The 22,605-nt window shown below is 42.9% G+C and overlaps 3 protein-coding genes across 3 annotated transcripts; all 3 read right to left on the bottom strand.

Moving 5' to 3' along the window:
* Window positions 1-655: 655 nt before the first annotated feature.
* rinl (Ras and Rab interactor-like) lies at window positions 656-10,669 on the bottom strand. Its single transcript, XM_079165722.1, has 11 exons — window positions 10,590-10,669; window positions 10,171-10,455; window positions 6,979-7,090; window positions 6,256-6,328; window positions 5,943-6,031; window positions 5,756-5,838; window positions 4,940-5,153; window positions 3,814-4,518; window positions 3,386-3,703; window positions 3,162-3,293; window positions 656-2,759 (listed from the first exon to the last, which is right to left on the bottom strand). The coding sequence occupies exons 2-11, from the start codon at window positions 10,357-10,359 to the stop codon at window positions 2,311-2,313; spliced, it is 2,364 nt and encodes a 787-aa protein (XP_079021848.1). The 5' UTR covers window positions 10,360-10,455; window positions 10,590-10,669; the 3' UTR covers window positions 656-2,310.
* Window positions 10,670-11,548: 879 nt separating this feature from the next.
* Window positions 11,549-17,493, bottom strand: sirt2 (sirtuin 2 (silent mating type information regulation 2, homolog) 2). Its single transcript, XM_079165725.1, has 16 exons — window positions 17,353-17,493; window positions 17,164-17,210; window positions 16,900-16,948; window positions 16,546-16,656; window positions 16,379-16,420; window positions 16,180-16,286; window positions 15,736-15,792; window positions 15,510-15,578; window positions 15,297-15,426; window positions 15,154-15,213; window positions 14,912-14,967; window positions 14,734-14,810; window positions 14,441-14,492; window positions 14,282-14,349; window positions 13,672-13,738; window positions 11,549-12,544 (listed from the first exon to the last, which is right to left on the bottom strand). Exons 1-16 carry the CDS (start codon window positions 17,366-17,368, stop codon window positions 12,404-12,406), a joined length of 1,149 nt encoding a protein of 382 aa, XP_079021851.1. The 5' UTR covers window positions 17,369-17,493; the 3' UTR covers window positions 11,549-12,403.
* Window positions 17,494-17,983: 490 nt separating this feature from the next.
* Window positions 17,984-20,285, bottom strand: dmac2 (distal membrane arm assembly component 2). The gene is made up of 6 exons (XM_079165731.1): window positions 20,264-20,285; window positions 19,825-20,015; window positions 19,585-19,665; window positions 18,850-18,989; window positions 18,528-18,690; window positions 17,984-18,444 (listed from the first exon to the last, which is right to left on the bottom strand). Exons 1-6 carry the CDS (start codon window positions 20,279-20,281, stop codon window positions 18,267-18,269), a joined length of 771 nt encoding a protein of 256 aa, XP_079021857.1. The 5' UTR covers window positions 20,282-20,285; the 3' UTR covers window positions 17,984-18,266.
* Between the last annotated feature and the right edge of the window lie 2,320 nt (window positions 20,286-22,605).

The raw sequence follows: 22,605 nt of genomic DNA, 5'->3' as shown, positions 1-22,605 counted from the left end.
GCCCCCTGTATAACTATTTACATGTGTTCACGCCTGATGTATGTGCATTCATTAGCTATTTTGTTAATATTTGAATTTACAGGCTCTTGTTTACGTAAAATCGTTACAATGGGAGATTTTACAGGAAATTACAAGAAAACAAAGTAATACTCCAGTAAAATAGAGTTGCACTAAAATGTTGCTACTTCACTTCCTACAAAACGCTTCAACACCTATTTGTGCTTTGCTGTGAGCAGCTCCTTAGTGCTTTAAACCTTAGCTTTCACTTTTCCTCCTTCAACTTCAGCTGCCACTTCAGTTCCTTCTTAAGAGCAAAGACCAAACAACCGTCACTCAATCACTACGAGCGCTTCCACTGAAGTCACTACTTTCATCGTTTGTTATTATTGTTCAATTTAACTCCTCCAGTGTTTGAACTTCTACTGTCACTTTAACCTCAAACTTCAACTTCTTAAGGTGTTTGTTATTTTTGGGCCCGTGTGGAGGATTCTGCTTGTTGAACAACTTCAGTTGCTTTCACTGCCACTTCAATTAGTTGAAGACCTTAAACCCCAACTGTCAGCTTTTCTCCCCACCATGTGTCTGTACAACATCTTTAATTGAAAGAAATCTGCTTAAAGTAAAAAAGAAAAGGAACAAAGAAAAGAGCAGCCAATTTAACAGTAGGTAAAATATTTAAATATATTTAAAAAGAGGCAAGTAAAGCAATAATCACGAAATTTCAATACTTTACAGTAAATGTTATTACTTTAAGTGCTTGAACTTCAAATACTTTAAGTTTTAAGTTGAGTCAACTTCATTGCTTTGATTTTCTGTTTCACTGCAACGCCTTTAAGAGCTTCACTTCTGACCACTTCACCTCCTTAAATTCTTTACGCTTCGACCGTCACTTCAGATTTTATCAGCGCCAACTTGAGGAACTTTTAAGTGTCTCAACCTCTCGTTCAACTTAGCAATGTATGAGTAAAGTATTTAAGATTTAACATATGTGTTTCTATTTCATATATCCTCCAGTACAAATACAGTGAAACCTTATTCTATGAATCAAAAATCAAACCTGTGATTATTCTGCCAACTGTGAATGCAAACATTTAAGGAGGATACAAACTGTACATCTCGCAGGAGGTGTAATGCTGCCCTCTAGTGGTCCAAAGAGAAGACAGTGTTTGTGTTGTAAGTGAGCTCAGCTCGTCTTTGTCAAGTCCTGACAAGCGTACAAAGAAGACACAGTGTATAAATGAAAGCTCAAAGGGGTTCAACAGCATTATATTCAGAAGAACTCCGCATCAAGCAGAATGACACACTCATCACATGAAGGGATTTGGCTAACAGCAGATGCAGAGACACGTTACATTTGGTGTCTGTCCTCCCGATTGTTTCTCTGATATTCACTCTCGTTTAGCTGTTTTGTGAGGTAAACATCTGGATCTTTAGCTGCTAAATGCTAAACTACGTTCACCAGCTATAGACGGTAGCTTCAGGGTTGATGAGAGGTTAAAGGGAACCCGTTTGCTTTATTTGCTCATTTAACAACCACTCGCCACTGTATTGTATATACATAAGTGCTGTTAAATGACCTGCAATAATAATAACACCACATGAAGAGTTGCTGCTGTAAATGGTATTAAGAGAGAACCAAAACTGTTAACCGGTTTCATTAATGTACTTTTCTTTGCACATTTGTTACTTTCATGTTAATATTTACAAATCAAAAGTTAGTTTCAGTAAAGCATATTCAAAAAAATCCAACTCATGCTGCACCTTAAAAAAATTCAAATAGCCTCCAAACATGAACTTTAACTTTCTTTTGTTCCCAAATTAATATATTAATAATACTTTTATATGAACTCTTCTCTTCTTCACAATGAAACTACGACTTTAAGGCGGGTGCTTCCTAACCTGATGAACCCTTAAAATGTGCACTTGTGACCCCTTTGTCCCAAGTCACGGGCAGTGTGACAGTGATTTTTGCTTCTCTGAATTCTCCATCTGAACGATTGTCAGACTCCTGAAGAGGTCAAATATATCAAGTACTTTGTAATAAAAAGGAAGCTTAAGTTAACTCTCTAAAATCTCTTTTTCCCTTTGAACTAATCCTTCAGATTTATCTTAAGAAGGATCCCCGAGTGTTAATGACATTATTAAAAAGCTTTCTTTGGTCTCCAGAAGAGAGGAATCTCAGCAGCAGGAAACATGCTGGTGGTTTGCGTTGCAGCTTTTAGGAGTGTTTGACCCACTAAGACACGATCATAAAATGATTAATGCCATTCTTTGCATTAAGGGAAACTCTTCTGCTTCTCTCCATAACAATCATCTGTGTTCCTCTTCTCCTTCTGTACATAGAGTCTGTCCGTCTTCCTGTTTGCTCCTCATCACGTCTCGCTGATTACAGTCTGACACCTGTGGTTCGTCCTCAGCTCCTCGCCCTCCGCTCGTCTTCTCCTTCAGCGGCTGCAGAGCCTCAGCGGTGCTTTCCGTCTGCTGCTGTGACTCCTCACTGTTAACAGAATCATTTTCTTTCCCGCTTTCCTTTTCTTTACTCTCGGCGTCTGTCTGCTCCGGCTTGTCCCGGCACGCCTGCCTGCGAATGGTCCGTCGGTTCCTGCTGCGTCGCGACTGGTCGCAGTGCAGCGTTCGCCTGCGATGCCATTGGTTCAGAGAGTGTTGGGCTTCGACACTCAGCTGACGGGCGGCCAGCCGCGGCCGGAAGCTGCTGATGTAGTAAAGAGAGGCGTATAGGGTTGTAAGGTAGTAGCCACCTGTTGATATGGGGAATGCAGAAAGGGAGACGGTCTGTGACTTGTAAACGTAGTTAAACAGCATCTCAATCCTTACAATCAGTGGGAAAAACCATCTACTACACGAGCACAGGTGGGGATCAAACCCACACCTCCATTTGAAGATGAGAAGAAAGTTGTCAGAACTATCGCTAAGTTTAGTGTGTAAAGTCCTTTGCAATTCAAGCAGAGTTCACACTACACGACTTTCAAAGTCTTTCAAAGTTAGCCTGCTAGTCATTTGGAATCCATCTGCGATGCACCGTCTTTAACCAGTTGACACACAGCGCCTGAGCGCCGGTTTGCCTCTGAACTGAACTGGGGCTTTTGAGGAAATGTGTGCGTATGAGCATGAGCGGTGGGCTTTGCTTGCGTCTGCCTTACCTTCTCCCTGCAGCTGTGTGGGGTCCAGCAGCTCCATCATGTAGTCTGTGTCCAGGTGTAAGGTGACCACGTCGCTACGGAGCAGCACCCACGTGAGGCAGGGCAGGAAATCATCCGCTCCGAACGCTGTACCTGCAGCAGAGGAGTGTGTGAATTTAAAGGGTAACTAACAGACGAATAAAGTGAAAATTATGATTTAAAAAAACAAACAAACAGCTTGCTACCTGAGCTAGCATTAGCACTCATGCTGTGATAGATGATCTTGCAGACTTTGAGAAGGATGTGGACCTTCTTGTTTGGGGAGTAGGCCTCATGCATTCCAGTCCACCTCTGCTGGATCCGCTCCAGGCTGTCAGCGTCGGGAACCCCGACTCCCGCCGACCCCCCGAGCTCCTCCACGCTGTTCTTTTCCAGCACACGCATGTTGCTGTGGAGACGCTCGAAGCTGCCGTCATCAGTCTGGGAAATATGAATGCAGGAGTAGAGGTGTTCGGCGACGGGCTTCAGAGCCACCCTGTGGAGGGAGAGCTCGAGCAGAGAGTCTGCAGGAGGGTTGAAAGGTACGTGAGGAGAAATTGGGAGTTGTAAAACAATAACAGTTCTGTCAATTATGTTAACACTTGATTGAAATGCACATTTTCAGCTCACTCACCGATCTCCAAGTCATTCATGTCAGTGATGCTGTCCGACAACGCCTGGATTTCTTGGTAGTCCAACAGTGTCTCCTTCAGGGACGAGAGCGACGACCTCACTTCCTGCAAGAACTCTGACCCCGTGACCCCGCCGGGATCGGCTCCTCTCTTCAGCGTCATCTCCACAAACCCTTTCACCGCCTCCGCAAATGCCGCACCTTTCCGCTCGCTCAGCTCCTGCACGCGATTGCTCAGTCTCTTCTTGTGACTCACCAGCCCGCCGAGAGCCTGGCCCACCGCCGAGAGACGATGGATGACCTTGTCGGCCAACCGATGTGCGGACGGGTGGTGCAGGGTGGGGCTTGACGTTTGGGACTCCTGCTCCTCCTCCATGCTGCTGACCGACAGCGTGTCGAGCTCCAGCGACGGGGGGTGGAGCAAAGAGGAAGGCCTGGGTGGAGGCAGCCAAAATCCATCCTCAATCCAGGACACCCTGTGAGGAGACTGAGGCACCGCGCTGCCATGTTGCTGCAGCTCAAACATTGTATTTGAACTTCCAGGCGAGGAGGGAGTAGACGGAGGAAGGCTCCCCGTGCTCGCTCTGTGGAGAGGGCTGGAGGCCAAATCTCTGCTGGGCCTCCTGAGAATCACCCCTTCTGGAGCAGCTGGGGTTGACAGGGTTGGTGGGCAATTTGGTGAATCAGCAGACATGGCTCTGTTAAGACCTGGAAAACATAGATGATGAACATCATGTTGTGCCTTTGTGTTCAAAGGGTCAGTTCAGCTGGATTTTGCCATACGGACAGTTTTAAACTGCTTAAGCTTTGAGATATCCATCTCTGAGAATCTTGCCGGATAAATAGTCCCCAATCAAGAAATGATTATATAGATAGTTAGATAAGAACATATCAAGTTTGCATGCTAATTTATGAAGGTACTGCCTCCTGATAGGGCGGTGTGCAGGAGCCGACTAGCTTAGCATAAACATTGGAAGAGGGGGGAAAGCCTGGCTCTGTCCGAAAGCAACAAAGTCCACCTACCAGCTAACACCTTGCTAATTAACAGGTTATAGCGTGTATGAAAAATTTGTGTTCAAACAAAAATGTAAAAACAAATAGTCCAGAGCAGCAAGTAACAAGTCCTCACCAGAACTCTGCATACTGGCAGCGGAGGACTCCTGATCCAACGAGATGGTTCGTTTGCTCTGTAGCCCTGACCCCGCCCACGGTCTGGTGGAGCTGACGCGTCGCTCTCGCCTGTAGTTTAATGGCTGCGTGTCTCGGCGGGTCAGCCAATCATCTCCGTGTTCATGGAGGTAGAGGGGATTGATGATGCACAGGGCCCCGTTGGTGGAAGTCAGCTAGGGGAACACACACACACACACACACACACACACACACACACACACGCACAAATAGTGAAGAAATAAGATGCTTCCTGTAACACACTGCTCACCACAATGGAGGCGTAAAATAAGCTTTGCAACCTCTTCTTTAAGGCGGTATTAATTGATTTACTGCCCACTTGTAAGCGCAACAATTCTATATTATCACTTTATGAAGTTTATATCGCCGAGGTGTTAGGAAACAGATGCCGATTAAGCCTCCAGCAGTCGTCTTTCTTGCCACCTGGTAAATGCAAGTCCAACAGTCACTCTACTTTTAGCTCTGTTTTGGGTCTCCAACAATTCAGAGTAATCTGTCTCTTTAGCTGCTGAAAGCTGCACTATGTAGACAAGAGGCAAAGCCGGTCGCTAGCTAGTTGGTGACTGCAGAGCTGGTGAATTTCTGTGGGTTCGTCGCTACGAGCGACTTCATATTACCCATAAATATTTGATTATGTTCATTGTTAATTTAAAAACATTGATTAATGCCGTTTTTAAGGCATTACTAAACACGCTGTCTTGTAAATAAGGAAGTTGTTACAATCCCTTGTTCTTTAACACACACACACAGTATATACCTGTATGGAGCACATTACGTCGCTTGGGTCCCGCTGGGTCATTTCATCAGTGTGCTGCTCATTCGACGTACAGAGCCAAGTATCTGCAGTAGGGAGGTTTTATAAATGACACAGTTCTTAAAAAATATCTTTCTGGTTTTGTGTTTCTGATATGAGACGGAAAGTCAGAGAAGATGGAAGGACTCACTGGGTTCAAGTTCAGAGAGACGACCTTTGGTCCGCTCGGTTACACTGTAGATCCAGCGAGGAATGGAAAGACAGACAGCCAACACATCCCTGACACACAGGAAGAAAATTAAACATACTTACCAACTGAATCGAAAATACAGAAAAGTTATGTTTACATGGTTAACACGCGAAAACACTTAAAAGATATTCGTAGCAATGCTGGTGTCGCATTTATGCAATTGCAAAAAAAACATTAGAGAAGCCCAAGTTCAAATGGAAGTTCAATCACACACGACAAACAAAAAGGCATCGGTGACACAGCAGGTTCTTACCTGGTCAGAGAGTAGAAGAGCACGAGCTGAGCCAAGTCAGAGAAAGACAGACGAGACTCAGACAGCTGGAAGACTGACACACGAAACAAGGAAAGAGTAGGCAGTTAGTGTCATTTCTGTCGAAAATAACATTCCTGGAAACACACCGAGGGTGGGGGTGGGGGGGGGACTTCTAAAGATAAGCCAAAGACAACATTTCATCAATTTTATCTTTCACATCAGCCGCTGAGTCCTATCTTCTGATACCGTGTGGTTTCCAATGCTGAGCGGTCACGTTAGTCTCCGCGGCCTGTGATTTTAAGCACACGGCATGCTTCTGCAGAGCAGTAAAAGCAGCACTAACGGCCGCTGATCTCATCAGTAAAAAGAGCTCAGTTTAAGGAAACAGTATTTGCATATTGAGAGCCTGTTTGATGAGGTAACTGCTCACCTGCTCTCACATTCTCTCCCGTAATGTCAGGTTTGAATACTTCAGTTCAACAGCGGAAAAGCAGAACTGCACAACTCGTGACGTTATCGGGTCACTGCAACTGTTTTATCAGTCTAATCTGTCAGTTGCAGCAGATGTAATGATTCACAAAAAAACCACTAAGAGTCACACATGCATTTGACTGCATCACACACACACACACACACACACACACACACACACACACACACACACACACACACACACACACACACACAAAAAGAGAGAAGGTAGTACATGCAGTTAGTCCATACCTGTGCCTGTGCTTTTGATATTATAATCAACAACTGCTCCATTCTCTCCTCCAGCAGACACACACAGCAGGCCGGGCTGAGACGTCTCAGAGTTCTGCACAAACAGGAAACTCTGGAGGGACGGACACACACAAACACACGCACAGTGACTCATTTAATGTATCTGAAACGTGGCGGAAGCTCGCTGGACAGGTTTCTATTTGAAATGCTTATATAAGAGAGAGAGAAAGAGAGAGAGACTGAGTGGTGACAGACAGCTGGATGGATTTCAGGAAAGGAAAAAGAAGAAGTGTGCGGTAAAGACTCAACACTGCGTCAGTGTTTCTATGACTGGATCGATTTTTCTCTTGAAAATCCATCATGACGACAGGTTGTGACCACTTAACAGTAAATTCCCCAGGCTTCATTAGTGGTGATAAGTGATGCAGAGCTGTTTGCCCACACATTAAGCTGATACGGAGGCCGGTTAAGACTATCTGGGTGTGAACTCACGTCTGATTTGCTGCGTTACAGTTGACCCTTGACCAAACTTACTTAAAAACTAACACATTGATTTACATACGTTTATATACATTTAAAGCTTGTGTCATTGGCGGTCACAGCTCTTGCTGATGCTCCTGCAAACGTTTCACAGAAGGGTATTAATCCTCATGACAGTTCTATCTGCTAATAAAAACGGTGCGATACAATTGAAAGCTGTGAAAAGAGATTGCCAGTAAGTAGACCTTTGAATGAAACTGAAACTGAAGCTGAAACTCTTTCTGGTTCACTCCTGTTCTGTCCAGCATTACCCAAAATTACTGAATAGCATCTTTATAGCATTACATAACTGCCATGGTTGTTTTTCAGCAGGATGAGCAGTGTAATAACTACCTTTTTAGCCACGCAAAAAAAAAGAAAGTTGCACGTGTTTGTGACCAAATACCTGCAAAACTAATATAGTTTTCCTCAGCTTTACCTTTTGTTTAGACCTAATCAGCAAAGGTTAGCATGCTAACACGCTAAACGAACATGGTGAGCACGGTAAACGTTATACCTGCTAAACATCAGCGTGCTAGCATTGTGAGCATATTAGCATACCAGCTATGTTGTCATTAAACATTACAGAATCTGTCACGTACGATTGCCAAACTTCCTCTGAATGTTACTCAAGGAGGGCTTCTCTCCTAAAGACTAACTGACAGAATTAATTTGCAACGATTGCACTCATTAAGGGCTAATGTAGATTGAAAAATAGGGAATATTTTGAATTTAAAGGCCTTATAAATACTATTTTCCCCAATCATCTTGCTACGTGAACAAACAGGTTTTTACCAGTTAGAAAAGTTGTGGTTATTTCACACAAAATATTTCAAATTCTTTCTTTTTTTTCTGTGGTCTTGTCACTGGCTTTAAGTAAGCAGAGCTCAGTTAGAAGAGAGTGGATGACAGTTATGTTCATGCACCAATCAGAGTTGAGCAACATTTGAATCAAGGTGACACACGGTGACAATTCAACCTGACGAAAGAGGAGCCGAGTTTAAACACTTTTAATAAGCTTATGATAAAAAAGTGTTTTTTATTCCTAATATTTGATTTTCTATTCTACTTAAGACGTTAAACTTGGCTTTAACTGCGTAGACGTTCTTTTTGTAGAGACAGGTCTGATCACGTCGGCGTCTTTGAGAACTGAACTAAAACAGAATACGCAGTTTGTTGACCCCAAAATAACTTTGGGTAAAACCAAGCACATGCAATCCCATGTACAGCATACCAATGTCAGTCACACCACAACTGAATTCAGAGGTGTTCTCAAATACACAAACACGCACACACATGCACACGCGCACACACACACACACACACAGACACACACAGGAAGTGGCTGTCAGTGAGCACAGAAATAGAGATAAGTTCACTGCAAGTCACCACACTTTGAGCACAAACGCATACTGGCAGCAGAGATGAGATATGAGCAACTACTCAGTTAAATCATAACGGTAACGTTCAGTCATTCACGCATCTGATTCATAGGAAGAACAACGGGAACCCGTTCAAGCTGAACTTTTTCCGTTCAGCTTTGCGACAAAATCAGCCGGCCTACAACCAACATGAGGCATAACGATGTAAATTTGCTCTGCAGTAAAACAAACCGACATCCCATCGTTCCCCACAACCACGTATACTCACGGGTCAATGACTTGTTGCTTCCAGTTAGAGGTTTGCATATCTGGGGGTTTATTTGAATGTCACTCCTTCAAACGTGCCCTTCGCTAAGCGATTTCCTGACCTCCTCACGTTCTCCGTTTGCTGCAGATGTGTTATCCATTTTGTAATGTAATTTCCCTGAGACGCCCAACCTTTTTATTCAACACCACTTCTGCATTCAGCCGCGAAAAAACAGAGCGTTCATTGTGTTACGAGATGTCACACAGAAAAAGGAACTACTTTCGTGTCGCAAAGATGTCAGTGGTCAGACCGGCTAAGAATACTTCTGTTGTGACAGAACGTTTTTCTAGTGAAGCATGCACACATGCCTTCAGTGAAGCTACACAGTTTCATAAAACACTTGACGAGCAGCAAAACAGCCGAGAGCTCATGAGATGTGTTAGGATACGTATAATGATGGGAACAGTGAGAGGACATGCAAAGAGATGGAGGAAGTACAAAGACTGAGACAAAGAAAATAAAATTCCTCTCAAAAACATGAACATAAAGTTGGGAAAGACAAGAAGAATATCAGTAAATGTCCAACGAATATATTCTTTCATCTCTTGTGTTGCAAGATGAGTCAGATTGTAACGACTGGACATAGGGAACAAAGTCTGGCAGCACATTTTAAGTCAGCCGATTCAATTTTGGTGACAATATACATTTGCGTTTTTGTCATAATAATACTGTGCGCTTCAGGCAAAATCCAAAATCATGGATTTATTGCATTTTGATAAAAACATAACCAGCTTGGAAGCTTTTTTCCCAGAAAAAAAAGGAGAATTATTCATTATTGTTGGATGACAATATATATATTCAATTCACTAGTTAATTCATTTTATGAATTTTAAAGTATAAAACACTTGAAGAAGAAAAGAAAAATAGTTTCTTTGATGGTGTGGATCAGTGATCTGACTTACTCTCAGCTTTAAATGTAATTCACCGTCACACTGAAGACTTGATGTTACATTAAAGAATAAAGACTCGAGGAGGACAGCTCACCCCGGCAGGTGTTCCACAGATAGCGGTGTGGGCCCGCTCTCTATCCCAGGGTGCCCCGGGGCACCAGGCCTCCCGGCAGCCCCTCAGCTGCTCCAGCAGCGACAGCCTCCTCCTGCTGCTCCTCCACGGGATGGCCGTCGTCCCGTTGACTGAACTGTGAACCGCCCTGGACGCAGACATACGGGACATGTTTATGTGCACGTACAGCTCGTCTGTGACCACGACAGATCGGTCACATTCACACAACTCGTCACTAGATAGATGGATCTGCCGATGCCTTCATGCCTAAAGATTGAGACAAAATTAACAGTTTTCTGGTGGTATTTTATGTAAGATTTGCCTTTTTGAACATTCATTTACACACTCTTATATAAAAACACTTAAAAGCTTATTGTGGTATGAAAATGGCAGTTACTCACATGCGTTGGACTGCCTCATGTATCTTCTCTCCTCTCTACGCTGTTAGCATATTTCTCCGCATGTTGCAACCTTCTTGAACTCTTCCTTTCTGCCAGATGTTGCTCAAGAGCTCAAAATAGGAAGCTCACATGCTCCTCAGACGTACATCCTCAAGAAGTTTACCGGCGTAACGTGCAGACTATTTAAAAGAATTCAGCTAACTGTCATATGGCTGCCGTGCTCTTGTCTCCGGCACATGCAGGCTTTTAAAATAAACTTTCAATTTTCATGTGAAACTGTTGAGCTCATGTTTCATCTGCGCCCTCCCCTTCCCCTCAGGTCTGCATGTGGTTAACTCAGCCCTGTGAGCACAGTGAGAAGATGAACTCTAATAAGGTGTTGAAAATGCTTCACCACCACTCTGCGATCACCCTTGTTACACATTTGAATCTCACGGCTCAGGAAGAAACGCAAACACTCCATCAGTTCAGCGATGAGAATGTACAGAACATATAAATGAGAGAGCCTGAGGGGGTTTCGCTGTCTGGTGTATCCTGTGTACATGCAGGTTGGTTTGGTGGCCGCAGATGGAGGTGTTGTTTATTGGTCAGCGTTTCCATAGCAAGAAGTCTAGTCACCTTCCTTTTTACACGCAACGCTGCCACTCTTCCTGTTTCCTGCCAACACCACAATCGGTGCACGGTGGCAATGACCCACACGGCTGGCATCAAATGAAGCCCAAAACCAACCAATAACCTCAATGGTGTTAGCCTGAAGAAGTATCTCTTTAGATGAGCTTATTATCGTTTTGGAGCCGATGACCAGAATTTCTTTATCACTTTAGTTTTGAGCCATGCTAGCGGCAGGTGTTGGCTTAGTTTATTAAAATCCAGGGTCCAGTTTCTTTAGTCTTTGCTGGAGTTGAATCAGCTTTAAAAGAAAGAACGAACATATTCAGCTTTACACTGGTCAACTTTATTGCAAGATTTTTGCATTGGTTTCCAGTATATTATACAGATAGTAATGTACTTTTTTATTTCATGATGCAACAATTCATGCTTTTTTTTTCAGATAACCCAAATAGTTTCCTATGAAACTACTTAATCACACCTTATTATAGCGATTCTGGTCTTTCAATCTTTCTTGTGTTCCTGCAGCACTGAAACTATCACCAAAGGTTTAGAATCAACAACAGTCCTGTTATGTTGTGCATGTGCAGTCTGTTGCTCCATAATATTAAGAAGATAGAACGTTGCCTCATAAACATTGTGTGAGAAATTATAGAAATCAGTTCCAACCGGAGAAGGCGGTTAACATGAAAAACACGATTTAAAACATTTTAAAAGTTTCACTTAACCTGCTGTTATATTTACAACTACCTCAGCTCTCCTGACAGGAAGTTCATCCTGTGATACCGTTGATGGTTTGGAGACAATATAGTGAGTCATGATCACACAGCCGGGCTTTAGAAGGTATGAATTACCTTCCAACGCTCTGACATCTGTCAATATTGGCATTACTTCAACACCACCGCCCTCTCTCGCAGTAAAATATGTCCATGCATAGAGTTACCGGCCTCAGAAAGAGATATACAGCTGAAACAGATGCAAGCTAGTGCAAAAGAAGGGAAGTAGATTAACGTCAGTACGGCGCAAACGAATGGTATAAACAGAAGCATAAAACCCAGGGATGTCAAGAGTGGGATTGTTCAGAAGAATTAAATGGAAAATGAGAGCGTGACACCCAAACAAAAACCCTGGAATCATCATCTCCCGTTAAAGGGCCCACTCCACACTGACGGCAGCTTTTCTTAAAAAAGGAGCTTTTTAATAAGTTACTCCTCCTTCTCGGGCTCTGGTGCCTCTGATGCAGCAGAGCTCACCTTGGCGGACGCTCCTTTGCTCTCGCCGGCCTTCTCCTTGTCCTGGCTGTCGATCTTTGCGTGCTCCTGCTTCACCAGCTCCTCCAGCTCCTCCTGGAGAGACGGGGGGGGAAGTGATTTTAACATGAATGCATGGAGGACACGAGAGGACACGCTGGCAGAAAACGTTGAAGAGAAAAAAAACAGCACTTTGTACTACATTGTTAACTGTATATTTAGGCACATGAGTGTGGATCCAAACAGATGTGTCTAGATGAGAGCTGCTGATCTCCAATAACTAGACCATAGACTAACCAAACTAAAATCATTCGTGTTCAATGAACCTCGAGGCAACAAGGATTCATTTTAAACCCGATTAAATCCTGGTTCAAATATAAAGTAGCTTTAAATCTAGAAAGATTACATTTAAACCTCTTTAAAACAAAATCTAGATTAAATTGAATTTGGTTGCACAAAAAACAACTTTAAATTCCAATTTAAAATGTAAACTAAAACTTTAAACTTAGACTTGAGGACTTTTAACTGTTTTGTTTAAGCCTCGTTTGAGATGGATTGAACAAAATAATAATAAGTTCCTCAAAGAAAGTTAAAGGACAGACTCGACGCAGATGAGTTTTATGATTTCTCACAAGAAACCGGTTCAACAAGGAAACAGGAGGATTGAACCAACAGGAATTCTCTTTTTATTCCCCTTAATGTGACAAAAGTTGTTTCCTTATTGTGCTGCTGTGCGTTCGTACACGAGAATGTAAAAACATGTTGTGGTCCCGTGGTGCAGCATCTCGACTCCGTGAAGTCATTGCGCCCCAGCTTAGTATGATGATTTAACGCAGCAGGAACTTCTCATGTGCACTTTATACAGCGTGGGAAGAGACAAATCAGAAAATATGGAATGAAGCTTTAATGATACTGTGCATCTGTACGGAAGAGCAGTTTGTGTTGCAGGATATGGTGGGAGCGTAAAGTAAATTAAATGAGAGGAATGCAATCAGAGAGGAAATGAGAGGCACAACAACCTAAAACATACCCTCAGAAATTAGATCACTAAACATTAATCATCCTATATTTTAATATTGGCCTAATTACCTCCTGACTGAAGTGATCACCGTACGCTCCAAAGCCATTTGTCCTCAGAATCTCGTGTGATTGGTCGGTGATAAATAGCTTGTACGCAACCTAGAATGAGCGGAGGATCTACGAGAGACGACCGCGTAACTCACCTTCCATCCCAACAGCTCAGCGAGAGTCAAACAGCCGTCATCACACGTACTGATGTGAGCGACGTCTCTGGAGAGAAGAAAGAAAAGGACACCATGTTGAAACCCGGACAGAGCTCCATGCAGCTTCTTCATTCCAATATGACAACACTCTCCTCACCAGAGATGACTCAACAGTTTGTCATTGGTATCGTGAATGAGCAACAATGTTTGTATTTCATGACGACTGTTGAGTGATTACTGAGTAACTACATCAAAGCTAAATGATAAGTATGACAGAACTGTAGTAAAGCACAAACTAAGTATTTCACTAAATGATCCTCATGGACGAAGCGTTTGCACCCTCTGGTGGTGCAAAGATGAACTACATGTTTTACACACAATACACTCACATTATTAATATGTCAGTTATTACTGATCATTTTGGCTCAGTAGATCAATATTTAAAAACGCTTTCATCTTTATTCTTTCTCCTATTTATCTGATCCAGTGTATTTGATCAGATTCAGATCAGATGTGTATTTCTGCTATCGGATGTGAGTTGCAACGGGAAGACAAAGGTAAAGATGGTAAAACGGTTGCAGAAGAAGAAGCAGCAGCATGTCTGTATCACCTGTACGCCTTGTCTGAGTCAAAGTCCATCCCTCCTCCAAAACCCAGCAACCCAAACAGAGGATCGGCCTGCACAGAGAATCCAAGAAATACATCGATGACAGAAAGAAAACAAGATAAAAAGGTCAGGAACACTGTTGGTGGAGGGATGAAGGCTCACCTGCCCGGCCTTCTCCATGTTAATGAGCAGACGGGGGCAACTTTTTGAAACCCTAAATGACAAAGAAACACAGGAGAGAAAACAAATCCACAGTAAGTTCCACAATGTGGGTGAGAGGGCGCCTCAGCATCACGCTAAAAAAAAACAAAGAATATATCTGGAATTAAGCCTGAATCGTTCATAATGCAGGAGAGTTTCTCTGGCAGCTCGACTGCAGTACACTGCCACATTGACTGCAGCAGTGTCTGTGGTCGGCAGTAGATGTCAGGAATGTGGAACTTGATCTGCAGTACCTGCCAACGAGACCTGCGAACGGTTGCACCTGCAGAGACGTCCCCATGATGAGGAGGAGATCACAGCGAGGGAAGTCCTGGCAGGTAAAGGAAGACGGTGGAGCGGGTTTATTTCTGGAGAGGGGCTTACATCACATTCTCTTCAAAACATGCACGTAAACCACAATCGTGTGCTCACCATCTTCATTGACGTGAAGAACCGGACGGGTAGACTCTCTCCGAAGAAGACGATATCTGGGGGAAGAGGAGAAAGGGACGCAGAGATACCGAGATGATTGGTGACATAATTATCTGGCAATCATGTTTGTAAAGTAAGAAAAAGGTTCAGAAAGGTCGGTGCAGGCTTTAAGGAGGAGAAACAAAAACATGGGAACATGTAATAGAACTTAAATGAACAATGCGAGACAAAGATCCACTGACCTGGCTTCACCAAACTGCTGCACTTGTCACATCGAGGAATGTCTTCAGAAAAGATTTGATCTGCAAAGCAAAAGGACGACGTTAAAGTCAAACAACTCAACATTCACCAGGCTCTCTAAAGACCAACAAAAGCGAAAAGGCACCTCGCATCCAGTCCAGGTCGTACTCCTTGCGGCAAGAGAAGCTCACGCAGTGGGATGTGTAGAACGTTCCATGAGCTTCAATCAGATCATCTCCCTCCAGCCCGGCCACACGCTCCAGAGTGTCGATGTTCTGAATGAACAGACACATGTAAACGTCGATACAGAAACAGACAGATTGAATATACAGTAAGGGAAGAGGAGACTCTTTCCTACCTGTGTGTAGCAGCGTCTCAGGTGCCCCTTGTCCTTCAGCAGCTTCATGAAGTAGTGACAGATTGTCGGCTAAACACCAAAAAAACAGAGAGAAAGAAGTGAGGACAATCACATGTGAGGCAGCTGATAGTTTCCTTTAGTAACATTTTCAGCCTGAATATTCAAATATGTTTTAGTTTTCAACACTCAACATGAGACCTACAAGGCAGCAACACGGGTTTAGTACCTTAAACTGTCCGGGGTACAGCTCCTTGGCCAAGGCAAAGAAAGGCTCTGGATGTTTCTGAGAAAGAAGATGCAGAAACATCTTACATTTATATTGAAGCAACAGTGAAGAGTGTCTCAAATCATAAAGCAGGATGGTCTTCAGACGACTGTACAAGTGTATCCTGTGTAGTGTTTTAGTTTCTGAGTTGAGGTTATGAGTTTCTTTCTTAAAAGTGACAACCTGAAAGTGGCATATTCATGGTATTACACCACATGAAAACAAAGGACCAAGAGGCTGACTTCTTCGCTAAATCTTTGATCTTAAATAAAGATACAATAAAGGTTCCATTATTATGTCTAACAATTTATCAAAACTGTCAAGGATTCCTGTGAAAGCTATTGTAAAGTGTCCTTCACTGGTGTCATTCTTCAAAACATTCCAACGAAGCAGTCGTTCGCTCACCTTAAAGTAATCTATCTGGAAGATGGCCTCCGGGTAAGGCAGGTTATATTTTTGCAGGTTTGCGTACAGGCCGGTTTCTGGTGAGCGGAAATCAGGGATCCCAGCCGCTGTGGGAGGAAACAATGTGGACAGTTACAGATTAAAGCAGTTTGATACTTTTAAAACAATCGTTTTGTGATATTTAAACTGAGATACTCACATGTGGATATTCCTGCTCCAACCATGCAGATGATGTTTTTACCTGTGAGGACGCAGAGATAAATAAATTAATAAGTGCTTTATGACAACAGGCGTTTAAAGCAGTGATTAAATCCACTATGGTCAGCCATTATGGACGAGCTGACCTGAAAGCAGGCAAAGACTCACATTTGCCGCTCTTTATGTACTGCGCCACTCCGTCCAGAGTCAGCTCGTCCAGAACTTTGTCTGCCGAGCCGAGACCCAGGGTGCTGGAGAAGAGGTTACGCAGGAAGTCCACTGAGAGAAACACAAAGAGGACGACGCATTCAGGAGTAAATACAACACTGTGTATGCAGGTAAGAATCAATTACAAGAGACTCAACTTTAACATGAAATGTATTCATGAATAATAAATGAATGTACGCAGTACATCTACAGAATGATGACTGGTGTATGAGACACATCACATTAAATAACAGTGTAATAATAAGAGTATAACTTTCTATTGAAGTGTCAGATATGTCGTTGTTTTCCACATACTCTCTGTGTCTCCTGCAGCCTCTTCCCCACTGCTGTCGTCGGATTGGTCCTGCAAAAGACACAACACATGACGTGTATGAGACATTTAAAGCAGCGACTCTACGGGATGAGCCTGTTGTGAATGGCTGCTCTCTTTAACAGATCTGCGTTGGTCAGACGATGACAGACGATTGCTTTGTTTGGAAAGGCGACCTCATCCAACGTCACACTAACACTCACCAGCTAATGTTGGTATCACAACAGCAGAAATAAATAGTTTCTCACCTCTGGTTCAGGCGCAACCTCCTCCTCTTCTTCTTCTTTAGGAAGTGCTAGAAATGCAAAATTAAATACTACGTCAAACTCAACAAATATGTCTGTGTGACGAGTTAGCATTAAAACTAGCTAGCTAAACTAGCTAGCACCGTCTGACTGACAAACTTGTGATTTAATTTAACAAATCGGACTTCCTACCTGATGCATCAGACATTTATCCTTCTACTGAGTCCCTTCAACCACAAGGGTAAGGATGGCAATTATTTTAAATCCCAGATAATACGAAGTTACGACAGGTATCTACCGTAGCGAGCACTGGGCTGGATCTTCTTGTTGTTGTCCGTCAGAAACACTGTCCGTGTTCCTTGTGACCCAGTTCCTATGACACAATAGGTTCCTACCGCCAATAATGTCATCCTAAAACTTTAAACTCACAGCGAATAAACACGGATGACATGACAATTGATAACTTTATAGTAGGTTCTACTACCCAACATGAGGTGTGAAGTAAAATTAGCTCATATAACGAGTTCTGTTCACATCAAACCAAGCAACCAAATCATTGCAGATGACATCTTCACATACAAAAAGATCAGTGATTTCTTCATCCACATCCATTCTTCGTCTCCCAGTCTTACCGGTGTGTCTTCATCCCACTGTAGAGTCTGACACTGCAGCAGAACAAGGCTCATACTGGATTACGGGCTTTAGTTTCCTCACATAAGCCTCCACTGTGAAGATTAGAACATCCATACAGACACACACAAAGACGTGTCGCCACATGGTTTTCATTGTCAAACAACTTGTGAATTCCAAAGTAAAGGTAGTACATCTTTATTCTGCATATTTACATTCCAGCAAATAAAAACACATTTACAGACAAAGCTTGAAAAAGAGCTGATTTTGCATTTACATCATAAATGTGTACACTCGAGACAACAAGTTGATTCTGGGGTGGAAACACCAAAAGGAAACGTTAGTGTTTTCTCGACGTGTCTCTTTGCTCCGTCAGCGCTCGTTCTCCATCAGACGACGGTGAACCGACAGCAGAGCTCTCTCAGAGGACTCTCTCTTTCTGAACACAGTCTCTTGACTCCTCCGATTCCCGTCCCCTACCTCTTCTGCCCTTGCACATGCTCTTCTATCTCCTCTCCTCCCTCCTGCATCAGGCTGTGGTCGTAGCCGGTAGAGACGATCTGGCAGCGCGGTAACATCTCCTCCAGCAGGATGGCGACCAACCCAGGACTCGAGATCTGAGGGAGGGACGACACGTCCAGACGCCGCAGTCCCCTGCCACACACAAAAAGGGAGCAACTTAATACAAATGTACCGTTTTGAAAATACCAACTTGTTGTAAGTGTTTGGATACTTACTTGAGATTCTTGAGTGCGGACAGGCCGCCTGTAGTGATGCGAGGGCAGTGAGAGATGTCCAGTTCCTCCAGAGAGTCCTGGAACACATGGAGCCTGGCCAGGAACCAGTCGTCCACTTCAGGACATCCTCGTACTGACAGAGTCCGCAAAGACTTCTGCCCCTCTAAGAGAAGACAAAGCAGATCAAAAACACTGGACACGCCTGCTAAATATAGTAAAAAAACAAACAAACAGTGCATGTGTCTGACAGAGTACGACAGATGGAAAGGCAGGTAAAATAATCAGAAAATCCAAAAAACAAGGCTGATTTGGAGCTCATTACTCAGGTTCTCTAGTCCGCTGTAGTTGATGATCGTGTAGCTCATGTTCACTTCCTCTAGCGGTGTGTCTTTGTGAGTCAAGAAGTCCCAGTTGAATTTGCCCCTCCGGTCTGCACGGAACCACTCTGACTGGCCAACGTACCTGATGATCACATGACAACCGGATCACAGCGGCACACTTCAGACACGGCTATTCAATTGTCGTCTCTGCTGCATTATTACAGATTATATGCAATAACATGTCACAATTAGACACCAACGATGCAAACAAAAACAATGTAATAAACAATCTTTTTAAATGTGTTCAATGTCTGTGAATTAAAAGACATTAAATGCAAATAAACAAACAGGAAGTCAGTCTGTTATGGTACAGTCTAAATGTTAAGGCTTTGGATCGTTGTTCGTACAAAACCAAGCATTTGAGGATGCCACCCTGGGAACTGTTGATGGGTATTTTCAAGTGTTGGACATGTTATAAACCAGACAGTTAATAGATTAAATTATCTGACTTGGCAAATCAATCAGTGATGAAAATAATAGTTACTTGCAGCCTTACGTGAAAGCTTCACTGCAGCGTTCTTACATGAAATTAGCTCAAACAGGAAAACAAATCAAACCCCAAAACAGGTTCAGCTGTCAGGATACTTTTAAGAGTTGTAATAAAATATAATGTGTGATCAATATATATATATATCCATAAGACAAACAGTAGAGAGACAAGGTAGCAGGGTACTTACCTAAATCCTCCCCTCAGACTCAAGATATAATACGCTGATGCTATGTCTGCACCATATAAACCCCGAGTGTAGCCGTAGTATCTGTGAGAGACAAGAAATGAATCAGTGATGGTTAAATATCAGTAACTTGACAAACTGCATCTGAAATGGACATTCAAAATCAGCAAGGTGTTGCACAAAACTTTGAAAGAATGCTTCACGATACTGCACAAAACAGCCCAAAAAATAAAGGTTTCTCACGCGTTCCTCCTCTGGATCCCCTTCCTCCTCTGCTGAGACCCCCAGCTGAGGAGCATCTCTACGTCATAGAAACGCTGGGTGAGGAAGAGGAGGAACCTCGTGTGCAGAGGAGGAGAGGACACCGAGCTCGAGCTCCACGGTCGCCTTGCAACCATAAGGAGAGCAGACCGTTGGCAACATCTGCGTAGAGCCTGTACGGAGAGACACATTCAATAAAAACCCCAAATAAAGCTTTAATAGGACGACTAATACAGCGTTACACCGTTACACTTTAGCTAACAGCGACATGCAGCGTGTTAAAGTCCTCCAGCAGATCACTAACAACAGCACACACATTCAGCTTAACGTTATATACTCTGACGTTTAAAAAGAGCAAGTCAAATATTGTTAAATCTGCTCTAAACTGTAATAATAAGCCGAAATTTGAAGGGTAACTCACCATGAAGGGAGCCGACATGACAGCGGCGTTCAATGGAAAGTCGTAAAGGACAAATGTTACAGTTTCGCATTTTAAAGGCAGTTGCTGTTCACCATGTCAGCCGCTAAGTGTCGCTGTACGCACGTCTTTGACGCCGAGCAGAGTAACCTGACCTGACCCAAGAGACACGAATGAGAAGACAAGGAGGGACAAGAGTCTCCCGCACCGGTGGAGGAGCACACAAACATCTCTGGTTCTTATGGTCGTCAGTAATAACTTGTATAAAAAACAATTCAAAAAGTCTTTTCAGATCGTGCTGTAATTACCGGGGCATGAGGTGGTCATCGGCCACATGATAAAAGACAGCAACATAGAGTTCATTGGAATCATGTTTGGCAGAATTAAGGCGAATTAGTGTCCAACAAGTCAACGTGGAGGTAGTAAAATTAGACTTTAGACATTTAAAAGCACAATGCCTTAAATTATACAAAAAACATCCCCAGTATTAAAACTGAAAACACATGATAAGACCCGGCTACACTCTGAAACTGACTGACTGCACTACAGGAAGTCACTTTGAATATTATTTGTATTTATAACCATACGTTTTTTACATTGTGTCTGATGTTGCTAAAGGTTCATTTGCATCATTATCAAAACACTAATTAAAACTGATGACATTTCAAACTTCATGTTAAGACCCTTGATGTAACATCACACAAACCCTGATAATGTTTGAATGGGCTAGTTTCCCTCCATACACTGAGCTCACTGTCTGGTTTTAGACTTTAGACAGAAAAGACTGCATGTAAAGAGTAGCAAGAAAGGCTAAATCAATAACCTCTCATCAAAACTGTATTTTCATTTAATCTCAGCATCATTGTGATTGTTTGTGGTTGAAACAAACAAAAACGAGATCTACGTTTGAATGTTTGAGTTGAACATTTCTGCTGCCTGTTTGGTGAGCAGCTCTGACTCCTACGAATCATGTTTATACACTCCTGATTTCTCATGCAAAGACATTTTGCGTGGACTAAATGCAACCCAGATTACTCGTTCTTCTTTAAATCAACACGATGAAAAAATGTGTTTGTTGAAACTATCTGCAAAGTTAAAAGATGTTTAGTCGTACACTGAACATATTTAGTATCGCCTCGTAAGTACAGCACAAAACACCTTTTTCATGCTTTTTAGAAACAGTTACGACTTACTGCAGGTTAAAGGGACACTGTTTTTGTTGACAATATATAAAAAAAAACAGATAGAAAGAACAAAAAATCAACAAAAATAGAACAATTGTTAAACAACAGCTCAGCAGCAATTATGCCATCAAACTTCATCTTAGCTTTTTCTAATATTCTCCTGTTAAACCTGTTAAACCTGTTAAACCTGTGTCTCGTCTATGATAGCAATCAGGTTGTGACAGTAAAACCTTGAATTTATGAATTTGAATCAACTGCCAGAAGAAGATAAAAACACTGATGTATCCCGACTGAAAAATGTTCCCCTAGAATAGATACTTCAGCTCACTGATTGGTGCAGAATAAATCATGCACTAACCAAATCAATCACCTCAAGGTGGCAGCCAACCATCTCAGTCTGCTGTAAGTGTGTGTTGTATTACATCTCCGGGCCAATTTTCATTCAATTTTCCTCCAAGCACTGTCTGGTTCTCCTGTTTAATACCACAGGGAGAGAAGACGGCTTGAAACTCCGCTCGCATGACAGATGTGTCACTGAAGAACAAGCATACCCACTCTGCTACTGTCACACACACACACACACACACACACACACACACACACACACACACATATGCATTCACCTCCCAGAGCTCTGGCACTCACAGTGAGTGTGATATGACAGACGGCTCACACCTGCTGGTGAAAACAATTAACAAATGAGATCTCGGCTTGGTGTGTTTGAGGACCGGCAGAGAAGAGAAGCAGCAGTGGATGGTGAGACAAACTGATGGTTCAGTAACGTAGTGATCGCTTATGTTCAGTTGGTGCAAACTGCCCATAAACACAACATACTGTCAGAAGAAAATGTAAATATTTTACTGTAAAACCACGAAGATTTGTGCACACGTATCACATCTAACAGGAGGGTAACGATATGCTAAATTCAAAGTCAGGAAAACTGTTTGCAATTCATGGCCTGCTTGGTTTTAGTTAGAGAGAATGACAAAAGGGTTAACAAGATGGATGAAAAGGCAGTGGGAGATTCAAAGTCTGTGTGGTCCGTGTTGGAGCCCGAGCAAATCACATTACTGAAGGGTTGGTTGAATGAACACATGGACCAATGAAGTTAAGAGTGACTGGCAGAGAGAATGAATGAATCGATAAATGCTGGAATAGATG

The sequence above is a fragment of the Pholis gunnellus genome, assembly GCF_910591455.1.
Source record: "Pholis gunnellus genome assembly, chromosome: 9".
Taxonomy (NCBI): Eukaryota; Metazoa; Chordata; class Actinopteri; order Perciformes; family Pholidae; genus Pholis; species Pholis gunnellus.
The sequence above is the reverse complement of the archived record's forward strand: the minus strand, read 5'-3'. Positions and strand labels throughout refer to the sequence as shown.